General features: G+C 52.0%; 1 protein-coding gene and 1 pseudogene across 1 annotated transcript in view; both read right to left on the bottom strand.

Moving 5' to 3' along the window:
- Positions 1-3,112: 3,112 nt before the first annotated feature.
- On the bottom strand, positions 3,113-6,284 carry LOC147913176 (putative acetylcholine receptor chaperone pseudogene; annotated as a pseudogene).
- A 144-nt stretch (positions 6,285-6,428) lies between these two features.
- Positions 6,429-22,492, bottom strand: part of LOC101407140 (ABO, alpha 1-3-N-acetylgalactosaminyltransferase and alpha 1-3-galactosyltransferase) — a 29,439-nt gene continuing 13,375 nt past the window's right edge. Inside the window, exons 2-7 of the mRNA XM_014781968.2 lie at positions 14,210-14,279; positions 13,459-13,515; positions 11,910-11,957; positions 10,484-10,519; positions 9,833-9,967; positions 6,429-8,535 (exon numbers count right to left, since the gene is read on the bottom strand). Of these exons, the coding sequence (XP_014637454.2) occupies positions 7,845-8,535; positions 9,833-9,967; positions 10,484-10,519; positions 11,910-11,957; positions 13,459-13,515; positions 14,210-14,279 (1,037 nt within the window). The 3' untranslated portion in view covers positions 6,429-7,844. The remainder of the gene's footprint in view (positions 8,536-9,832; positions 9,968-10,483; positions 10,520-11,909; positions 11,958-13,458; positions 13,516-14,209; positions 14,280-22,492) is intronic.

Here is a 22,492-nt window from a genome sequence, read left to right as displayed (position 1 = left end):
TGTGGGATCTAAAAACATCAGACTCATAGGAACGGAGTAGAATGGTGGTTACCCGAGGCTAAGGGGTGGGGGAAATGGGAAATGTTGGTCAAAGGGTACGAACTTTCAGATATAAGATGAATAAGTTCTAGAGACCTTATGTACAGCATAGTGAACATACTTAATAATAATGTATTATATACTTGAAATGTGCTAAGAAAGGCGATCTTAAGTGTTCCCATCACACACACACACAAAAGGATAACTATGTAAGGTGATAGATAGGGATATGTTAACTAGCTTGATTGTGGTAATAATTTCACATATCAAATCATCACATTGTACACCTCGCATATATACAATTTTTATTTTTCAATCATGCCTCAATAAGGCTGGGGAAAAATTTGTGCTGACTTCAGAAAATGCTTAGGAAACAATGTTAATGAAGAAAACAAGATGTGAAACCATATATAGAGCAGGGACTCAAAAGCCTGCGAGCAAATTTGCCAAAATGTTACCTGTGGGCTGGGATTAGCAGCACTTATTAATCTCTTCTTTATACCTTTATCGATTTCTAACTTTATTTAAAGCACCTTCACTTCACCAGGAGCATTTGTGAGTAACAACAAAAGGGGAGAGATGAGGGAACACATCCCCAGCCTGACCAGCCCCGAGCTGGGCTGGAGGGAGGACAGTGGGCGGCGCAGGCGGGGCAGACCCTATTGGCCCAGGGTCTCCGTCCCCAGAGCCTTCCTGGCGTCCACCAGCCCCACCAGTGTGGGGCTGTGCTGCAGGTGGTCCCCAGCAGGGGGAAGGACAGCTGGCGGTGGCTCCGATTGACCACCAGGACCTGGTTTGTGATCTTGGTCACAAGTGGGCAGGACCTAGGTGGGGCGGGGGCTCAGCTGTTGTGGGGAGAGGCGGGACAGGGTCTGGGAGAGGTGCAGCCCAGGGCCTGGGGCTGAGCTGAAGAGGGGCCTGGAAGGGGGTCCCAGCAGAGCTTGGGCCAAGGGGCGGGGCCCGGTCTGAGAGATGCAGAGGAGCACCCAGGGTCAGTGGGGCTCAGGGAAGCTGCCCGGGGCTGACAGTGACGAGGGTCTCCCCCAAGGCTTATCCAGGGACCCTGATTCTATGACCTTCAACGCAGCTCCAAGGCCACAGTGCAGAAGGTGGCACCTTCTCAGAGAAGGTGAAAGGACCAGAGTGCTCCAGGGCTCTAAGGGTTTCAATGTTTTCATTGATTTGCTCCAAGTGCAGAGTGCTCATGCTCCCAGGGACCAGCCACTGTGCTGGTAGGAGCCCCGTCTTCATCCCCAGTGACCAACTGAGGCCAGAGCTAGATGTCCTTCCCCAGTTCTCCCCATGGTTCTCACCTGGGCACCCTGGGCATGGGGTGGTGGGTGGGGACAATTCTTCAGTCTGTGGCATGTACTGCCCCCTTTAAGTGCCAGTGGTCTCCCCATCGCCCTAGGCACTGGGACAGCGCAAAGGGCCTCCACACACTGCCCAAAGCCCTCGAGAGATGGTACCGCCCCAGGGCAGGCGTGAGAACCTGACCAGACTCAGCAGGTAGAAACTCCAGGAACACTTTTCCTGACCCTGAGTTCCATGCCAGCTGTAGCTATGAGCTGGGGGGCATTGGTGACACTTCCTGCACCTCCAGTTCCCAGACATGACATGGGGACAATGCTCCTTCCAAGGTGGGGATTCCGTGAAGTTAAATGAGATGGACGCAGGTGGAGAAGGCAGCCCGGCGCCAGTTGTCAGGGGGAGTAGAATCAACACGGAAAGTCAAGCATGGAGACATCGCCAGCCCCTGCTCCTCTGACTCTCCTAAGGATAAACTGTGATACAGTTCAGGCCTTCTCACTTATCTCAAATACGGGCGTCCGTCCTGAGACTCTGCTGTGTCCTCCTCACAGCTCTGAGAGCTCTGTTCTCCCCGCACGGACCAGGCTCAGGGCTGAGCTGTTTCTGGAGCTTTCACACCCGGGTTGGGGGGCGGGGGGTCCCTGCTCCCTCCTGCTCTGGGCTTGGTGCAGGACACCAGGGGCAGCTCTGAGCTAGACCATCTGTGATTCTGAGGCTGTGCTCCTTCACACGTGGGTCCACAGAACGGAGAAGGGCTCTCCATGATTTCAACAGGTTTCCTCAACACGGTTTTTAGCTAGAAACCACAGAGCACCATAGTTAGTGGATACTTTTGTGGATGTCACTCCTGATTTTGAGACAAGCCACAAACTGGGACAAAATATTTTCAAAACACGTATCTGATAAAGAACTGGTATTCAAATATACAAAAATCTCTGGGGCCGGCCCCGTGGCGCAAGCAGTTAAGTGTGTGCTCTGCTGCGGCGGCCCGGGGTTCACCGGTTCGGATCCCAGGCGCGCACCAACACACCGCTTGTGAAGCCATGCTGTGGCGGCGTCCCATATAAAGTAGAAGAAGATGGGCATGGATGCTAGCCCAGGGCCAGTCTTCCTCAGCGTAAAGTGGAGGATTGGCAGATGTTAGCTCAGGGCCGATCTTCCTCACAAAAAAATAAATAAAAAAATATATATATATACAAAAAACTCTTAAAACTCAACAATAAGAAAACAAACCACCCAATTAAAAACGACCAAAGATCTGGACAGACACCTCACCAGAGAAGATATACAGATGGCAAATAAACATATGGAAAGATGTTCCACATCATATGCCACCAGGGCTTTGCAAATTAAAACAATGAGATACCACTACACCCCTATTAGAATGGCTAAAAGCCAAAACACTGACACTGTGAAATACTGGTGAGGACATGGCACACCAGGAGTTCCCACTCACGGCTGGTGGGAATGCAAAATGGTACAGCCACTTCGGGGGTCAGTTTGGTGGTTTCTTATGAAATTAAACATATCTTAACACATGATCCAGCCATTGAGCTCCTTGGTATTTTCCCAAGACTTGAAAATTTATGTCCACACAGAAACCTGCACAAAAATGTTCATAGTAGCTTTATTTTATTTTATTTTATTTTATTTTATTTTTCAAATTTCAAAAATTTTTATTTTGAAAGAATGAAAGAAATAAGACAGAGAGGTATCAATTAACAAGAACAATGACATTGAAGAAAATACAATAATTTGTACTCCCCCCACACACAACACCCCCACCCCTTTCCCCATCTCTGGCACAATAATATTAAAACCATCAAAGCACATCAACAAGGACACACAGCAGTATGTAATGAAGAAAGCAAATTTTCATACTGCTCAATCCAACTAACCCATATCAAATGTCCTTCCCCCAGCTAAACTCCACCCACCAGAATGATAAAAAGGTGTAGGGGAGACAACCGTGGGGGTAACTTGGATCTTTGTTTACACTAGCAAAGTTCAGTGAAGATTCAGTAGGAGTAGTGAATCTGTTCGGCGGGGAAACACTGGATACAGCTCCTCTGTCAAATTTCAGATGATTTAAGAGAACGGTAGAGTTTGAGATTCACAGACTTCTAATAGGACTAATCCCTGCTCCCTCAATCGCAACAGTGGAGCAGCTGCCAAATGCTGGTTAGCTGCTGAGAACAGTGGAAGTGAGGCAGCTTTTGGCTTAAGAAAATCCGAAAAAAGATGTCTGGTAACACATTTACTGCTTCAGTTTCAAACTGTGAGTAAAGGAGCTTAGTAGGTTGGGTTCAGACAAAGGCAAGGTGAAACTTCCAATTTTATCACTTGAAGGATTAGATTATCTAATGACTGCATATATCCCTTATTTTCATTAAACTCAATACGGAGTATTTAGAAGTTAAACAACTGTTAAAGTCGAGGCTAATTAATTTTTCATATAACTCAGTGTCTCAAATTGAAGAAGCTTTTTCCTAAAGTGGTAGGTTTAAGTTTTCAGCTTAATCTATCGAGGGATTCCCCCATCCCATGGGAATACATCATTTGTTTTATACCAGAAGCAGGATTCTCTTTATAGGAGGTTTATTTTATTCTGCCTTGGCTAGAATCAGTCTATAAAGGGAAGGATACCAATGCAGGATTAGTTCAAGATCAGAGCCTTCTCCTCTGCATGTGCGTGTGTGCACACACACACAGTAAATACATTTTCCCACACACAATCTCACAGTCACATGCTTGCTGGAGTCCATCTCACAAATACACTTCAATAGTTAGCCATATACATGTACATGCAGCAAGATGTGAGCGTTGCCCCAGAGTGATTAAAAGTGGTGCACATATGTCTATGTGGGGAGGTCATTTTAGGGTATAGGTGTACACAAGCCAATAGGGCCATTAACTTGCAGATTATATTTTTCCCTTTCCCCCAAGATAAATAAATCAAATGAAAAACACGGTAACATCTTCCTGGGTGTCATGGAGGCAACTGCCTGGAAGGTCCACTTTTAGCACTTCCGCTTTCCTATGACAACTTCATTTTGCCCTGAGGGGCTTTCTCATATAAGGAGGGCTGCTCCTCGGCATTCCCTGCATTCGCTGGTGGTGGTGAGGGCTTCTTCTCAGAAGACCGATCTTCCGGCTTGCGGGCAATCAGCAGGCGGCAGGTGAGCAGGATCCCAAACACCAGGGCATGGGCGTAGCGTTTGAGAGGATCACCGACTAGCTGGTGGAAGAAGAGCACAGCCAACACCAGCAAGAGTAGGAAGAAGTTGGCCACATCTTTGGAACGCCCAGGCACAAGGGTCATGACAATGCCACAGGCCACCTCAAGAGCACCAATGCTTTTGCGGAGGAGAATGGAATTGATCCCCATTTTCTTCAGCAGAGGGAGGGCTCGGACATAGCTCTTGTAAGCACGTTTCATCTCACTGTAGGCATCCTTGCTGAGCCTGGGGGTCAACTTGATAGTCCCCATGAAAACAAAGAAGAGTCCCAGGGCCACTGAGAGGGCCACGACAGTTACGGTTCTGGGGGATGCCATGGGGTCACCAAGGCAGGTCCCAACTAATCCTTCTGCTTTGCGCACCCTGTCTGTCTCGTAGCTTTATTTTAAATAGCCCCAAACTGCAAAGAACCAAAACGCCCTTCAATAGGTGAATGGTTGGTTAAACACAGTGCAGGCCCTCCAGACCACGGAATACTACTCAGCAACAAAAAGCAATGAACTCTTCACACACACAAATCTCAAAAGGTCACAGAATGAATGATTCCATTTATACAACATTCTCCAAATGACAAAGTTAAGAGATGGAGAAGAGAGAGGGGCTCAGGGGCTGGTGTGACGATGAAGGAGTGGCACAGGCAGGCTGGGGTTGCTATTGTAGGTTAGGTGGCCAGGGAAGGACACTCTGACGAGTGGCCACATGAGCACAGATCTGAAAGAGTGGGGGAGGAAGGAATACAACCCTCTGGGGGGAGGCCCCCTGTAGAGATCATCTGAAGGCCTGGGGTTTGGGGGAAAGCAAGGGGCCCAGTATAGCTGGGAGGCTCCTAGTGGGAGGCAGATGGTGCAACTTCCTTTCTCATTCTAAATATTCCCGTGGTACCTAAGTGTTTATTCTTTTCCTTGAAGGGAATAACTGTAAGTTTGAGGTCTGGTACCGCCTGGGTCTGACCTCGAGTGTGAACCGGTACGCAGTGGAGGTGGAGGCCCCTGGAGACACGCTGACTCCGGGTGGGATGGGAGCCCCGCAGGGCCCCAGCAGAGGAGTGACTCTGTGGACCACTGTTGGGATCTGTCTGGCTGCTGAGGGGACTGGGGACTGGAGGGCTCAGGGTGGAAGCAGGACGACCAGGCGGAAGGCTATTCCTACAGTCCAGGCCAAGAGGACTGCGGCCGGGATCAGGCCGGTAGAAGTGGACGGTGACCATAAACGGCTGGAGGGAGGACAGCCGGCAGGATCTGTGGACAGTTTGGAGGTGGCGGCAAGCGAGAAGTCACAGATGACCCCCAGGCTCTGGGCCTGGGGCTTCCCTCTCCTGAGATGGGGACATCTGTGGGAGGAGCAGGTGGCTAGGCAGGGTGGGGTGGAGAGCAGGGACCTGACATGGGCAGGTGGGGCCCGCGGCCCCCAGGTATGTGCATCTGGAGGGGACAGGTGGCACTGGCGGAGGCCGAGGGGGGCAGATGAGGAGGAGAGACCAAAGGGGACTGAAGAGGCACAGGGTAGACAGGAGAGCCAAGAGAGTGACGGAGCGACTCCCTTGGGGCGAAAAGGGGCGCAGGCTCCAGGCTGACTGTGGACGGCCCTTGAGACCACGGTGCTGCTGAAGGAAGCAAGTCCCTAAGAGACAAGTGCTGGATGGCCCCACTTACATGAGGGGCCGAGAGCAGCCAGAGTCACAGACAGGAAGCAGAACCGAGGGCCAGGCTCTGCAGGACGGGGCTGCGGAGTGACTGGCTAGTGGGAGGAGACGAGAAAGCTCTAGAGACAAGGGAGGAGATGGCTGCCCCACAGAGAATGTACTTAATGCCCCTGACCCGCACACTTGGACACGATTGAGATGGTGGATGTTCTGTATATTTGACCACAATAAGAAAGAAGTGACTCAGGAGGAAGGAGCCATCGCCCCATCCGAGGAGGGCCCAGAGCAGGGTCGCGCATATTTTTTCACCCCCTCATGCTCTGCCCCAAGTTGGGTGCCTGAAGGCAGACAGTTCCAAAGAGAGTGCAGGAGCGCAAATTCGTCAGTGAGCACCGAGGAATCCCAGCGGGACGCACATCCAGACAAAAGCCACCACAGAAATACCCGTTTAAAACCAGAAATGACCCAGATCCTTCGCTGAGGGGTCACGGCCAGGCTTCTGGCTCAGGAAGCTGAAAGGCTTGAGACGCACACCCTTGACCCTCATGGCCACAGGGTGGAGCTGGACTGGGAGGGGAGGACCTGGCACAGGGCCTGTTCTGGCTCTAGAGCCTCTCCCAGCCCCACCAGGCTGTGCTCATTGTGAATAAAGGAGAAAACCTTTTTCCTGAATTGTTCTTACATAAAAACAGTTGCTCAGCATTGACACGGGAGAATATCTGACAGAGAACCCAGGCCTCTTACAGCGGCAAAGGACTCAGAAATTATGAGTATTTACCAACCACAGAAGAGAAATAACTGTGCAATGTGTGACTTCCCTCTGTCTCCTGAGAGGGGAAAGCAGCATTTCAGGCCACGCGAGGGCCTGGCTGAGGGGCACAGAAATCATTTTGAAGTAAAGGAGACAGGTTTTTATGACAGTCAGCAAGTTCCTATTATCATCTAGAAATGTTCTGTTCTCAGGAACAGGGAACCGGCAGCTCCTGAGTAAAATGAGAGGGGCCTGAGGTGACGGGAGAAGGGGACTGCTCAGCTCCCGGTGGGCAGTGGGCTGTGCCCTGGGCTGGTGGGGGAGCCAGGCGCCAGCCAGGAGGGTCCTGAAACAGCCTCACCTTCATCCCCTGCGTGCGTGCCCAAGGGACCTTTCATCTAAGCCCAGGACTCCAGAAAAGGAAGGAATTTGGCCTAAAGCTGGAGCTGTGGGCCCCCCAGGCCTGTGTGACCCAGCGTGCTGGGGCCTCCTTCCTGCTCTGGAAGAGACATCATCTCTGATCTCGTTTGTCACAAAGGGCTGAGACCACCTGTGTCAGGGGCGCTGAAGGACCTTAGGAGCACCCAGTGAGCAGCTGAAGGTGGGCCAGCTGCTCCAAGAACTTGTGTGCCTGAGGCCGCGTGTGTGTTTGTGTGAGTGTGAGTGTGTGAGTGTGTGTGTGTGTGTGGCAGGGGTGTAGCGCTGGGCCGGCCTGTACCGGGGAGGGGCGGTGCTAGGCCTCAACAATTTACCTCAACAGGACAGAAAAGCAGTGGAGCTGCCGGGTCTGCGATGAAGGTTCCGATCAGGGCGGCCCCCCAGGAGGGAGACGGGCGGCCTCCCGCGCCCTCCGCGCAGCCCCTCATCGGTTCCGGATGGCGCGGTGATTCTTGGGCACGGCCACGTATCTCAGCTTCCTCAGGACGGCGGGCCAGCCCAGCAGCTGCTCGTCCCACATGTACTCCGGAGACAGCACCTTTGTGGGCTTGTGGTCCAGCAGGTACCTGTTCAGGTGGCTCTCGTCGTGCCACACGGCCTCAATGCCATTGGCCCAGTCGGCCACCATCGCCTGGTGACAGGCCTTGGTGAGCCGGTAAACCTCGGACACCGACCCCCCAAAGAAGGCCCCCATGTAGTAAAAGTCGCCCTGGTCCCGGGGGATGTGCGCCTGCGACTGCGGCCGGCGCTCGTAGGTGAAGGCCTCGCGGCTGGCGCCGTAGAAGCCGGGGTGCAGGGTGCCGAAGAGCGGGGACAGGATCTCCACGCCCACGTGGTCGCGGAACCTCATGTCCACGTCCGCGCACACGAGGAAGTCCACCTCGCGGAGGAAGCGCTGCTCGCAGAAGCTGCTGATCATCTCCATGCGGCGCATGGACACGTCCTGCCAGCGCGCGGAGGCGGGGACCTCGAGGACCACCATCTGCCGGCCTCCCCGGAGGGGCACGTGAGGCACCTCGGCCGGCCGGTCGGTGAAGACGTAGTAGTTGACCCTGTGTCCCACCATGAAGTGCTTCTCCGCCGTCTCCAGGAACAGCTTCAGGAAGACCACGTATCTGCAGATACGCGGAGAGCAGGCCCGGGACGAGGGTCACTGCCGAGCCGGCGGAGGGACCCCGAATCCCAGGGGCCCCCACCGTGTGCGCCTTCTTCCTGGCCCGGCCTGAGCGAGTCTGCGGGCTGTGCCCCCCTAATCGTCTGCTCCCTGAAATGGGGGGCCATCAGCACCCCATCTTACACAGGAAAACCTGAGGCTTAGGGTGCCGGAAACCTCCCAGTGCTACAGTCAGCAAAGCTGGAGCTGGGTCACACCCCTGTGCTGAGCTCCAGGGGCGGACCCCCTGCGGGTCCCCCTCCCCTGACAACCCGCTGCGGGTCCCCCTCCCCTCAACGACCCCCTGCGGGTCCTCTCCGCCCTGATGACCCCTTGTGGGTCCCCCTCCCCCCATAACGCCCTGCAGGTCCCCCTCCCCCCCTTACAAACCCCAGTGCCAGGCACTGAGGTTTCTGGTTGGTGATCCCACAGTCCCTTGTCCACAGAACTGGAGTACGAATTCGGAGGCGACCCTGTGCCCTTCTTAGTCCCTGCACATGGGCTCTCAGGTCTGAACTGGGAAAGGGGGTTGCAGAGGCCTCCGCCCGTCCTGCGGGTCTCAGGCGAGCTCTGTGGGGGAAGGCAGGCCAGGTGTCTACTGGCTTTCACCCCCTGCGGCAATCTGTGAGCAGGTCCTGCCGCCAGCCCCCTTCCAGAGGCTGAGAGGTCGAGCCACCTGCCTGCAGTTCATTCCCCGAGAAGTGACCTGACCCCGGCATCCCAGGGCCTCACTGTTGGCTCCCTCTCAAGGGCCTGGGGTCTGGGACCGAGTGCTGTGCCTGCCCTGGCTGTCCCCCTCGCTGTCCCCTTATCCTGCATCTGAGCAACGGGAGGAGCCCAGGTCTGTGGGCATCACCCTTCTACCCATCCACGGAGGCCAACAGGCTTCCTCCCTTCTGCTTCTCAGGTTGGTGGAGGGACCCCTGCGGCCTGGACGGAGGGTCTGCAGCTGCTCCCAGGCTCAGTGAGGGAGTGTGCTGGGGTCACTGACATGTCTGCCATGTCAGGGGTGAGGGAGGGGCCAGCAGGTGGAGCTGCCATCCTGGGTGACACGCAGCCTCCCGAGAAGGAGCCGGGTGGTGTCCACTCGGAGCCCAGGAGAGCCCAGTAAGACTGCTGAATGAATGGACTTGCACATCTGCCCCTGGGGAGGACAGGGCGGGGTCCCCACCCTACTCTGCCCTGGACACAAGGACAAATCCTGATGTCCCTGGTCACTCCCACCTCCCGGTCTCTACCCTGTCGTCTCACCCACTTACTTTTTGATGGCAAACACAGTCAGTCCGATGGTGGCATTCTGGAGCCGGAACTGCTCGTTCAGGATGTCAATGTTGAAGGTCCCCTCCCAGATGATGGGGGCCAGCCAAGGGGTCAGGACAAGGACGTCTTTCCTACTGCACCGCGGGAGAGCCACAGGGCCACGTGTGAGCTGGCAGGAGGATGAACACATGCAGCCCCGGTGCTCACCACCCCCACTCAGCCTCCGTCCCCTCGGTGCCCCCCAGGGCTGACCATCCTTCTAAAACTTGGCATTTGCAGGAAACCAACCCGATGCAAAGCCAGACTCAAATCTGTGCAAATTACTCCAGCTTTCACGGAACGATGGACCCTGCTGGACTCAGAGGGGGAGCTGGGAGTTGCCAGCAGAGGGGTGGGCTCTCCCCAGGGAGGGAAGAAGCGCCCCTCACGCCTCTGCACATTCTTTGGTAGACAGAAGATAGAAAACAAGAAATGCAAGCCACAGAGGGAGAGGACAGAGAATACTCTGTGGGCTCCAATTCGGCTCTCAGAAAGACCCCAGAGGAAAAGAATTTGCAAAGCCAGCTCCAGCAGAGATGTCAACGGAACCACCCTTCAGTGCCTTTAGAACAGCGCCCAGGACTGCGTCAGTTCTCAATAAATTTACTCACGAGGGAATGAGCACCTTGGGCTGGGGATACAGCATCCTGAAAAAAAACACTGTGACGTGAGTTTGCAGGAAGATTTCGTGGACGCCCTAGGGGTGGGGCTGGTGTAGCTGTGACAGTGACTGAGGGTCTGTCTTCTCCCGGGACGAGGGACCCTGGCAGGCTGCACTCAATCTCAGCCTCAGTGTCACCCTTTGTAAAATGGGCCATGGAGCTAAGGGACCTCAGGGCGCTGCCTTCCTCTTGACTTAGAGCAGGAGGAGTCTCAGGGGCTGTGTTTTAATTCACTGTGGGCAGGAGGGGGCTGGAAGTGGCCTCTGTCCCAGGGAGTTCCCCCACGGAATAGCCGGCCCAAGGGAAAGGCCGTTAGACACGCGGACAGTCCACCTGGGCCTGAGCTGCTCTGCCGCTTCCCCGGCTGGGTGAGGGGGGCAGGTCTCCAGGTTCTCAGAGCCCAGGCCTCCTGTCTGCGACGTGGGGAGAGGAACACCTACCCAACTTGGTTGTCACAGGACCAGCTCCATCGGGGACTTACAACACTGTCACGGGCAGCCTGGGAAAATGAGGGAGCAGTGGCCCTGTCCCAACTACAGTATTGTGGAGCCCCCAGGAAAAATGAGCCCGCGGGCCACCATTGTCAATAATGACTGCAAGTTGCATTTCCTGGGATGGCATTTCAAAGTAGGGTGTCAGCCTTAAAAAGGAAGGAACTTCTGCAGTATGCCACACCATGGATGAACCTGGAGGACACGATGCAAGGGAAATAAGCCAGTCATAGAAGGACAAATGCTCTGTGATTCCACTTATATAAGGGACCTAGTGTCCTCAAATCCACAGAGACAGGAGGTGGAAAGGTGATACCAGGGGCTGGGGGAGGGGATGGGGGTTAGTGTTTAACGGGGACAGCGTTTCAGTTTGGGAAGAGGAAGTCCTGGAGCTGGATGGTGGTGGTGGAGGCACAACAATGTAATGTACTTAACACCACTGAACTGTGCACTTAAAAATGGTTAAGATGGTAAGTTTTACTATATGTGTATTTTACCATAGTTAAAAATTTTTTTTTAAAAAGTAGGGTGGCCGCCTTGTCCCAGACTGCCTGAGACTTTTCTGGTTTCAGCACTGATAAAGGCCCACATTCCAGAACCTCTCCCCCTAAACCACTGGGCCCTGGCAAACCAGGCCAGTTGGTTACCCTCTTTAAAAGCTAGATGCCATGCAGCTGGTCAAAACTGAAGCACCAGCTACACCTGGATCTTTCTGTGGCTGCAGGAGGAGGGCAAAGTCAGACCCGGGACTCGGGGAAGGGAGCAGCCACGCTCCATCTGAGGCGCAGGAGGGAAGACAGCCCGTCCACACCTCTCACCCTGAGCACACACTCGGGCTGGAGGGCAGGTATCTGACGGGGAGGCACCAAATAAAGATGTCATACCTCGATAGTTTCACAACTTGCAGGCTGTCTGGCTCCCTTCCAGCCTTGCTGCAGAATGAGAACACAGAGAGGGGGTTTTAGCAGGAGAAATCAGGGCACAAGTTCATGGATCACAGTCGGGGGTCCTGGTCGAGGGGGACAGCGGCGGCCTGGAGTGTGCAGATGGAGTCGGTCTGAAACATGCCAGAACAGCCGTCGCTGCTGTCCCGTGTCCCTGTGTGTCCCTAGACCCTGTGACACCAGACAGTGCAGTCGGAGGTTGGCCCCCCGCTGATCTGCAGGCCCCCACGTTCACCAGATGCTGCTGAGCTGAGACTGAGCAGGGGGTGGTTTCAAGACATGTCTGCATTCTGAGGCTCCCTCCCATCAAGAAGGGGGTCTCCTCCCCACCCCTTGCACACGGACTGGCCTTGGTCTCGAGAGTCTAACAAATGAAATGCAGCTGTGAGGTGATGCTATGGGACTTCTGAAGGCAGGTCAGAGAAGGTGTGCAGCTCTGTCTCTCTTGGGGACACTGACCTTAGAACCTCCTAACTAAGCAGAGAGGAAGCCAGGCCCTTGGGGAGGCGCCGGGTAGATGTCTCAGCCGAGAGGCAGCATCAACAGCCAGAAATGTGAGGAGGGCTTCGAGCTGACCCCAGCCCAGCCACCATCTGCCTACACCCACCTGAGTGACTCAAGTGAGAAGTGCCCAGCTGAGCCCAGTCAACCCCAGGACCTGGAGAGATACAGGGATCGATGGCTGTGATTGTTTCACATCATGAATTGGGGTTTGTTACTCAGCAGCAGATGACTGATACAAGAAGGAACTGGCCAGATACAAAGAGCAGAAGGAGAGAAGAGTGGCCCTGGCAGAGGGCACAGCATGTGCAAAGGCCCACAGTCAGGACCACATGTCATGTGCAGGACGAAGACAGATCACCTGGCCTGGACCACAGAGGTGAGGACCACAGTGGGAGAGATGCGGCTGGAGAGGCCGGGCAGTGGGGGAGCAGTCCATGGGGGGTTCATACGTTATGTTCCGAAAAGATCACTCTGGCTAATGGAGGAGAACGGGGTCGGGGCAGAGGGCAGGGAGAAGAGCATGGAGGCTGCTGGAAAGAAGAGGGGAGCCTCACCCAGAGCAGCAGGGAGAGCACAGACACAAGCTAGAGAGGTGCTTCCAGGCAGGACGGACGGGTTTGGGGCTGAGCAGTGTGGGGTGTGGATGAAGGAAGAGTCAAGGACGATCCCCAGGTTTCTGCCTGGGTCCCTGGGGTGGGAGGCAAGGCCATGTACTAAATAGGAGGAGCAGGAGGTCACTCGTGGGACACACAGGTGACCCAAGAGGTGGGAGGTTGAGGCTGAAGCCAGACCCGTGGGAGTCAGTGCTGCCCAGGTGATCCTTCAAGGCCACAGAAGCGGCCGAGCTGCTCTGGGCAGAGCGGAGAGAGGGAAGAGGAGGAGGTCCAGACCCACCAAGGTGTCAGCCCCCACCGCCCCCCAGCACCTGGCCAGTCCTCGAGCTGGCTGTCACGGCAGCGTGACCCCATCCTTCACCCTCACTCACCCTGCCTCTGCTCGCCTGCTCCCCAGCATCGGGCTTCTCGGGCTCAGGAAACCGGCGCTGTGGGGAGAGCCACCAAAGGCCACTGTTGAGGAGGGCAGAGCTGGATGGCCTGTCCATCAGCCCCTGAAAAGCAGGAGCCGGAGCCCATGTGGTGAGCCCCGAGCTCCCTGACGTGGCTGCCAGGCCTCGGGCAGAGCGGAGCAACTCCCCAAAGCTCGGGCGACTCGTCACATGTCATGGAGGTGGCAGGAGGGGTGGTCACTGTGGACAGTGCTCCCGTCTGAGCCCCTATGGCAGCTGTAGTGGGTCTCTGTGCACGGCCAGCACAGCCCCGAGGCTGCCTCAGGGAGCAATTCCTGGCAGTGAACCCAGCCCTCAGTGGAGCGGCCACATGACTTCACTCTGTAGTTCCAGCACCTTCTCCAGCTGGAAGAGGCTAACAGCATGGCTCCCAAGCGGCCTTCCCCACTCCCCAGCCACACAGCTCAGGGGTGTTCCTTGGCCTCGCCCCCAACTCCCCACGTGTGACCTCGGGGGAGACAGCTCACTCAAACGGTGAGGCTTCAGTAACAGGGTGTGTGTGAAGGCGGGCAGCCCGGCCGGAGCCGTGAGCTCGCTGTCATCAGTCCTGCCATCACTACTGTGACACTGGGGGGGGTGCGGGGGGAGGGCAGCTCAGGGTGCCCATGAGGATGTGATTTGCTGCTTCTCCCCGAGCTGGCAGGCCTCAATGGCCACGCGTGTTTCTTACCCAAAGAAGACCAAGACGAGCGTGATCAGGAAAAACGTGACAGGACGAAGCGAGTGGCATTTTGGTTTTCCTGAAAAACAGCAGTGGGAACCAATCACTCCTCTCTCCCTGTCCCCGGGCCCACCTCTCTCTTCTCCACTCAGACGTCAGACCCTGAGAGGGACCCCTCCCCTTGCTGGTGGTGTTTTGAGCATAACAGGAGTGTCTCTAGGGCCCAATCCAGGATCGGTTTCTCCTCTCTCAGGCAGAGAGAGAGGACAGGGGATTCCTTCCTCCCAGCACATGGCCCAGGCCTTCCCTCCGACGCCCAGAGTAAGTCTCGCTCCCTTTTCCCCCGAGCCTCTTCCCCCGATAGCCTCTTTCCCCCGAGCACCTCTTTCTTTGGAGCCTGAAATGACCACACTGAAATGAACACCGGAGGACCCCTGTTGACCCTCCCGTCAAGGGGGCCGGGCCCACACTGACCAGAACACCCCTCCGGGAGCAAGTGACCCCCCTCCGCCAAGTATTTCACAGCCCCTGTAGCTCACGTACTTGGAAACAATCACTAGTCTTTGTTTTATGGTGAGTTTTATGTTTATGAAAGTGATATATTCACAAGGTCAAGATTTCAAATATACTACATGCTTCCAACCGAAAAGAGCACCTCCCTGGCCCCCCTTCCCCCAAATCAGCCCCTTCAACGAACTGGTCTCTCACTTGTTATCTGATCTTACAATGCTCATCTATTTTTGCCTCCACATTTCTAAATCCGATGCCCATGGAACAATTTATCTGTAATATTTTCCTGAAACCAAGGAACATGGAAGGGAAAATTTGAGCCTTCACATGTCTTAAATGAATTTTCTCATTTTTTTAATTTCTAGATAGTTGGTCTGTAGGGAAATCTAGGTTGGAAATAATTTCCCTTCCATTTTGAAAAATTGTTCCATGTTGTTGTTTTTTTTAACTTTTTAAAGTTAAAAGTTTTTTAACTTTTTAAAGTTTTAAAGTTTGAGGTTTAATATATACCCAATAAAACATACCCATTGTAGGTACACAGTTTGATGAGTTTTCACCAATGTATACACGCATGGAACCACCACCCCAGCCAAGATACGCAACATTCCCATCACCAGAAAGTCCCCGCCTGCCCCTTTGCAGTCAAACACCACACACCCCTGCCCCAGGCAACCACTGATCTGCTTCTGCTGGTACAGACTTCCCTTTTCCAGCACTCCTCAATGGACTCATACAGTACACACTCTCTTATCTGGCTTCATTCACACAGCATCAGGTTTTTAAGATTCACTCACGCTGTTGCATATATCATTTCTTTCTTATTGTGAGGAGTCCTCCCGTGTTGACACGCCACAATTTATCCTTTCACCTGCTGACAGACATTTTGGGTTTTCACCCCATTTGGGCCTAGCACAAAGCTTCTATGAACATTTATGTACAGGTATATTTTTGGACACAAATTTTCCATCCTCTCAAGTAATACCTAGGAGTGGAAGGGATGGGTCATGTGTTCAGCATATATTTAACTTCGTAAGAAACTGCCAAATTGTTTTCCAAAGTGGTTGTAGAATTTTCCATTCCCATGAGCAATTTCCAGTTTCTCCACATTCTTGTCAACACTTGATAGTTGATCTTTTCAGTTTTAGTCATTCTAGAGGGTGTGTAGTGCTATCATTGTGGCTTATGATTAATTAAAATGGCACACTAGAAAATTTCTATTTAATAGAAAAGAAGACAGTAAAGGAGGAACAGGAGAGCAAAAAAACATGAAACATACCGAAAACAAATAGCTAAATGGCAGCTGGAAATCCAAACACAGCAACAATAACACTGAATGTGAATAGATTAGACACTCTAACCAAAAGGCAGAGATAGTCACACTCAATTTAAGAAAAAAAACTTCAATATCAGCTGTCTACACAAGACATATTTAGGGAAAAAAGCACAAATAGGTCAAAAGTAAAAGGATAGTAAAAGATACACCATGCCAACAGTAACCGTAAAGAGAGCAGGAGCGGCAATAGTGATATCAGACAAAATAGACTTTAAGACCAAAAATGTTACTAGAGACAAAGAGAACATTTTACAGTGATAAAAGGGTCAACCCATCAGGAAGATGTAACAAACACAAATGCACGTACACCTAACAACCTAGCCCCAAAAGACATGAAGCAAAAACTGGCAGAACTGAAGGGAGAAACAGTCAATTCAACACTAATGGTTGGACACTTCAAGATCCTTCTCCACTCTCAATAATGGATGGAATAATTAGACAGGAAATCAGCAGATACAGAAGACTTAACAAGATTATCCTAGCTGATATCTATACAACATTCCACCCAACAACAGCAAAATATACCTTCTCCTCAAGTGCACGTGAAACGTTCTGCAAGACACACCATATATGAGGTCACAAAACAAGTGTCAATAAATTTAAAAGAATTGATATAATACAAAGTATGATCTCTAACCACAATGGAATGAAATTAGAAATCGATAACAAAGGAGCTTTGGTAAATCCACAAATATGTGAAAATTCAACAACACACTTCCAAATAACCAAGAGGTCAAAGAAGAGAATCAAAAAATATTCTGAGCTGAAGAGAAAAGAAAGCATACATCCCAAAATTTATGGGACACAGCTAAAGCCATGTTTAGAGGGAAATTTATAGTTGTAAATACCCAGATTAGAAAAGAAAAATCTCAGATCATACCTAAGTTTTCAGGTTAAGAACTACAAAAAGAAAAAAAGAGCAAATTAAACCCAAAGTGAGCAGAAGGGAGGAAATAATAAAGATTAAAGTGAAAATCAGTTAATAGAAAACATAAAGGGAAAAACCAATGAAAGCAAATGTTAGTTCTTTGGAAAGAGCAACAAAATTTACAAAGCTGTGGCTAGATTGACCAAATTTAAAGAGAGAGAGAGAGAGAACACAAGTGACTAAAATCAGGAGTGAAAGAGGATACACCAATACCAATCTCACAGAAATTAAAAAAGATTTTAAAGGAATGCTATTAACAACTGTTTGCCAACAATTTAGGCAACTTAGATGAAATGTACAAATTCTTGAAAGGCACAAACTAGAAAACTCTTAGAAGAAAACATAGGACTAAATCTTTGTGACTCTGAATTCAGCAAAGAATTCTTACATATGACACCAAAACCACAAACGATAAAAAAAAAATGTTAAATTGGAGCTCATCAAAATTAAAACTTTTCAAAAACACCATTAAGAAAGTGAAAAGACAAGCTATAGATGGGGAGAAAATATCTGCAAATCGTATATCTGATAAGGAAGAGGTATCCAGAATATGAAGAACTCTTAAAACTCAACAAAGAAGACAAATACTCCAATTTTTAAAAAGTCAAAAAATTTTAACAGACATTTCACCAAAGAAGATATTCAGATGGTTAATAAGCACATGGAAAGATGCCCAACATCATGAATCATTAAGGAAAAGCAAATGAAAACCACAAGGAGATAACACTTCATATCCACAAGAATGGCTATACCAAGTGTTGGTGAGGATGTGGAGAAACTGGAACCTCACACTGCTGATGGGGATGAAAAACGGTAAAGCCACTGTGCAGAAGAGTTTGGTAGTTTCTTAAAATGTTAAACATATATTTACCATCTGACCCAATGATTCCACTGCTAGGTATCGACCCAAGAGAAATGAAAACATATGTCCGCACAAAGCCTTGTACACAAATGTTCAAAGCAGTGTTGTTGAGAAGACGAAAAAGTGGAAACAACCAAAATGTCCATCCACAGATGAACAGATAAACAAGTGTATCCCCACAATGGAATTATTCAGCCATAAAAAGGAATGAAATGCTGATACATGCTACAACATGGATGAACCGTGAGGACGTTACTCCGAGAGAAAGGGCAGAGATCAGAACAGGGAGTGACTGCAAATGGGCACCAGGGAATTTTGGGGGGTGATGGGAAAGTTCTAAAATTTATTACACAGCTCTGTAAATTGACTAAAAATAATCGAATAGTACACTTAAAACAGGTGAATGTTATGGTATGTAAATGATAAGCTGTTTAAAAAACAAACGCCATCAATAAGAGATCACTGGCTTGAGGCTGGAGGAAGAGAAATATGAAGTGTGTTCTGAGCAGGGCTCAGGAGAGACTGACTAGAAGTTATGCTTGTCATTTGGAGTGAGATGTTTGCTCCAATCCTTCCCGGTTGTCGGAGGGGGGGACCTGCCACAAGGAGAGCAGAGCCAGCGCCCAATGTGCAGCCTTTTTCCAGAACTCCTAAATGTGGCTGTCAGGCCTCTAGGGAGCCAGGTCTGGCGTGAAGGAGTCAAGCATCTCCTAGGAGCCACCCACACAGCAGCCACCTTGCCACTGGCCAACTTCGTCCTTTACTGTCATTTCCAAGGCTCTCCAGGTCGCCTTCCCGCCTCGCCCTGCCCTCCCTCTCTCCTCTAACACACCTGACTGATTTCTGGGGCAGGGCCATCCCCTGTGCCGGGTCCTCTCCCTGGCACGCTCATCCCCCAGATTTTCACACACTGGGCTTCTCTCCATTCACGTCTCTAAGGCCACCTCCTCACCTGCCTCACTGTGGCAGGGGTCCTTCCCAGCACCAGGCCTCCTGTTCCTTATCAAGTGTTTAACAATATTGGTTGAATGAACAGATGAATGAATGTGAGCCTGGGAATGGGAGTTAGTTTCCCAGGTTTCTCAAAAGACCTGAACTTCCTAATCCTTGAGTTTGCATCTGGTCAGTCATGGGCCAGACTTTGCTGGAACCCAGGGGGTATGGAGACCAACGGCAGAGTCCCTGGTCCTCCAAGGGGAGGGTCCAGAGCAAGTAAAACACGGTCCCTATAGCCTGAGGCTGACTGAAACAGTGTCAGACCCCAGGCATGAGCGACGCTGGGGACACAGATGTGTTCATTACCTTGACTGGGGCGACTGCTCCACAGGCATCTACACGGGTCAAAACTTATCGAACTGTACCCTTCATGTGTTGTTTATTGTACAAAAAACTGTCAAAATATTTGGAGAGGAAAAAAAGGAACAACAGCAGCAAAAGAAAGGAGGATCACAGAGGAGGGTCAGGGAGGGACCAGAGACCACCCGCAGCAGGTGAAGAGGCCCACCTCTGCAGTCAGACCTGGATTCCGAATTCCACTCTGCCCCTTCCTACCTGTGTGACCAGGGCAGCGGCCTAGATCTGGCGAAACCAGTTCCCTGGGGAAAATGGGAAGAACACTCACCTCCCAGAGTTTCCTAAAGGGTCAGAGGCACCGAGCAGTGTGCTGGCTCACAGCAAACACTAACAATCGTGAGTGTCGTGGAGGGCAGGGCCGTGACTGCCACCACACTCACGTGGTTTGTTCCTGATAATTTTCCACTCTTCCTGCCCTCCCCTCCAGGGCAGCCAGCCCGCCTGGCCCTCCTCCTCCAAACCTAGGTAAGGCCCCTCTGCTCTATTTAATGCTCGCCTGCACCAACCAAACGTGTAGACACAACAGACCTCTAAATGAAGGGGTATTTGCCCCCTGCGGCCACTTCAGCCCTGGCTCCCATCCCCTTTCCCAGCCCTGTTCACAGCCCTGCAGCCCACCCCGTGCCGGAGCGACCCTGCGTCCTGCCCTCCCTCCTCGGCGCCAGAGCACTTGCGAACTGCCCCCCTCGCTTTCCGGAGGCACCTCCGCCCGGCCAGCCTGGAGCTCTTCCAGGCCCAGCAGGTGCCCAGGTGACCGTGACAAACGGCCAAGGCTGGGCTGGCGCGATGAGCCGCCCCGGGACCTTCTAGGGGGCGGGAGGGCTGCCCACGACCCCACTGCCGGGCCCCAGGCGGTCAGCTCCGGGAGGCCCAGCGCAGGGAACGGCGGGGGTGTGGAAAGCGGGCCGCGGGAGAGTCCCGGCGTCCGCACGGCCACCCGACCTTCCCCGGACCAGACCCGAGGACCCTGCCAGCGGGTCCCGAGCACGACGGTCTCAGGAGGCCCCAGCCCTCGGGCGCGGTGGGCGGTTTCCCACCGGGGCCCTTCCTCCTGGGGACCTCGGGACGGCCACTCACCAGCCTGTGTCCGCCAGCAGTTCAGCCACGTCCCGCGTCCGACGGCAGCCGCCTCGCGGCCCCTCCGCGGCTCCCCCGGCCTCCGGGGGGCGGGGTGAGGCGGGTCCCCTGGCCCCGAGGCGCCCACGCCGCCCGCGGCCGGGAGGCCTCGAGGCCGGACCCGTCGAGGACAGCCGGGCGCAGGCGCCGACGCTGGAGGCCGGGAGGAAATCCCGGGTCCCTGGGACCTAAGCCAGGCGGGGGGCGGGGGCTCCTCAACAGGCACCAGTGAGGCCGTGCGCCCCTCGCAGCCCGCCCCGCCCCACGCGCTCGCCGGGGCAGAGCCGCTTGTCCCCGCGCCCGCAGGCCCCGGCCACCTGGTGCGCGCCCCTGGAGTCCCACCCAGCAGGTTCGCCCCACCGAGCTCCCCTCCTGGCGGAGCGCCGGCAATCCTGCCCAAGGTGGAGCCCCTGCATCCTGTAACAGGATGAAGAACAGTTCCATCACCCCAGAAAGTTTCCTCCTGTCTCTTCTCCGGACAACTACTGCCGCCCCCTCAGAAGCAACCACTTTCTGATCTCCATCACCGTCACCGTGGAGGGGCTCTGCCTGTGCTTGGACCGTGCACACATGGAATCCGACAGTCTGCGCCCTTTGCGTCTGGTCTCTTTGGCTCAGTGTTTTAGAGACTCATCCGTGTGCTCCATACATCGTAATTCATTCCTTCTCATTGCTGAGGAGTCTTCCACTGTTTGCTTCTCTGTTCCTCTGTTGGTGATGTCGGGGGTCAGAATTGGCCACCCCAAAATGTGTCTCTTTGCCTTGATTATTTTTAAGAACAAAAGGCTCTAAAAGAAACTTTGACCTTCCCCCTAAGCGCCTAAAAGAATTTAAGATAAAAGACCTGTCCCTGGGACAGGCCATGGCTGTAGATAACTGGGTATGGTAGACTGGGAGAGTCCTTGCTAAGCCCACTCTTATGAAAGTTCTGTCTACTCAACCAACATTTGCCTTTCTATTTCCATGCGAATTGCCTTCTTCCCCTTTGAAGACCAGAATCACTACCCCCAACACCCTGCTTTGTCTTTAGCTGAAGATAGTGTTTAAGGTGGCGGGATTTGGTCATTCTGGAGAGTTACTCAGCTTTCCTGGGTTTCTCTCATGTATACATGTTATTAAACTTTGTTTGATTTTCTCCTGTTATTCTGTCTCATGTCAATTTAATTCTTAGACCAGCCAGAAGGACCTAAAGGGTAGAGAAATTGTCTTCCTCCCCTACGTGGACATCTGAATTGTTTCCAGTTTGGGACTGTTATCACTAATGCTGATATAAACATTCTTCAGGAGTCTTTTTGTGGATATATTTTCAGTTCTCTTGGGTAAATGCCAGGGAGTAGAATTAAAAGTTATAGGGTAGATGTACATTTAAGTTTATAAGAAATTGACAGACATTCTCCAAAGTGTTTGTACCATTTTGTGTACATTCTTTTCAACTGCCCATGAAAATTTTTGGATGACCCATCAGTAAGCAATAAAAGAAACTCAACAAATTCCCCAAAGTTGAAATTGTACAGCTCATTTTATTCTTACTACGAAACTATATATCTAGGAACAAACAACCTAACAAGAAACAAAATTAACTTCTTGGAAATTTAAAAATTACTCTTCTAAATAATTTTGAGTTAAAGAGAAAATAAAAGCAGACTATTTAGAAATGAGTGACAATGTGGACACTGGATATAAATGCCTAATGGATGCAACTTGCACCTGACTCAAAAAGAAAGTCAAAGCCATCTGCTTTTCTCAGAAACAAGTACCATTCCCAATAAATGACCCTGTTAACCAGGCATTCTACTCAAGAATTCTGGAAAAAAATAAACTAAAATAAAATTAAAGGAATAATAAGCATAAAAGTCTAAACTACCATTTAATAAACAAACAGTCAGCCAGATGCTTCTTTTTAAAAACAAAATAAAACAGATAATCTCTGATACTTGTGTAAGAAGATCAGAAAAAAGGAAAGCGCAAATAAACAGCATTAGAAATGAGAAGATATATTGGGCCGGCCCCATGGCTTAACGGTTAAGTGCGTGCGCTCCGCTGCTGGCGGCCCGGGTTCAGAACCCCGGGCGCACACCGATGCACTGCTTCTCCGGCCATGCTGAGACCATGTCCCACATACAGCAACTAGAAGGCTGTGCAACTATGACATACAACTATCTACTGGGGCTTTGGGGGAAAAAAATACAA

The sequence above is a fragment of the Ceratotherium simum genome, chromosome 29 (genome assembly GCF_057802395.1).
Source record: "Ceratotherium simum simum isolate JZ-2026a chromosome 29, ASM5780239v1, whole genome shotgun sequence".
NCBI lineage: Eukaryota > Metazoa > Chordata > Mammalia > Perissodactyla > Rhinocerotidae > Ceratotherium > Ceratotherium simum.
This window is presented reverse-complemented; position numbering and strand designations above follow the sequence as displayed.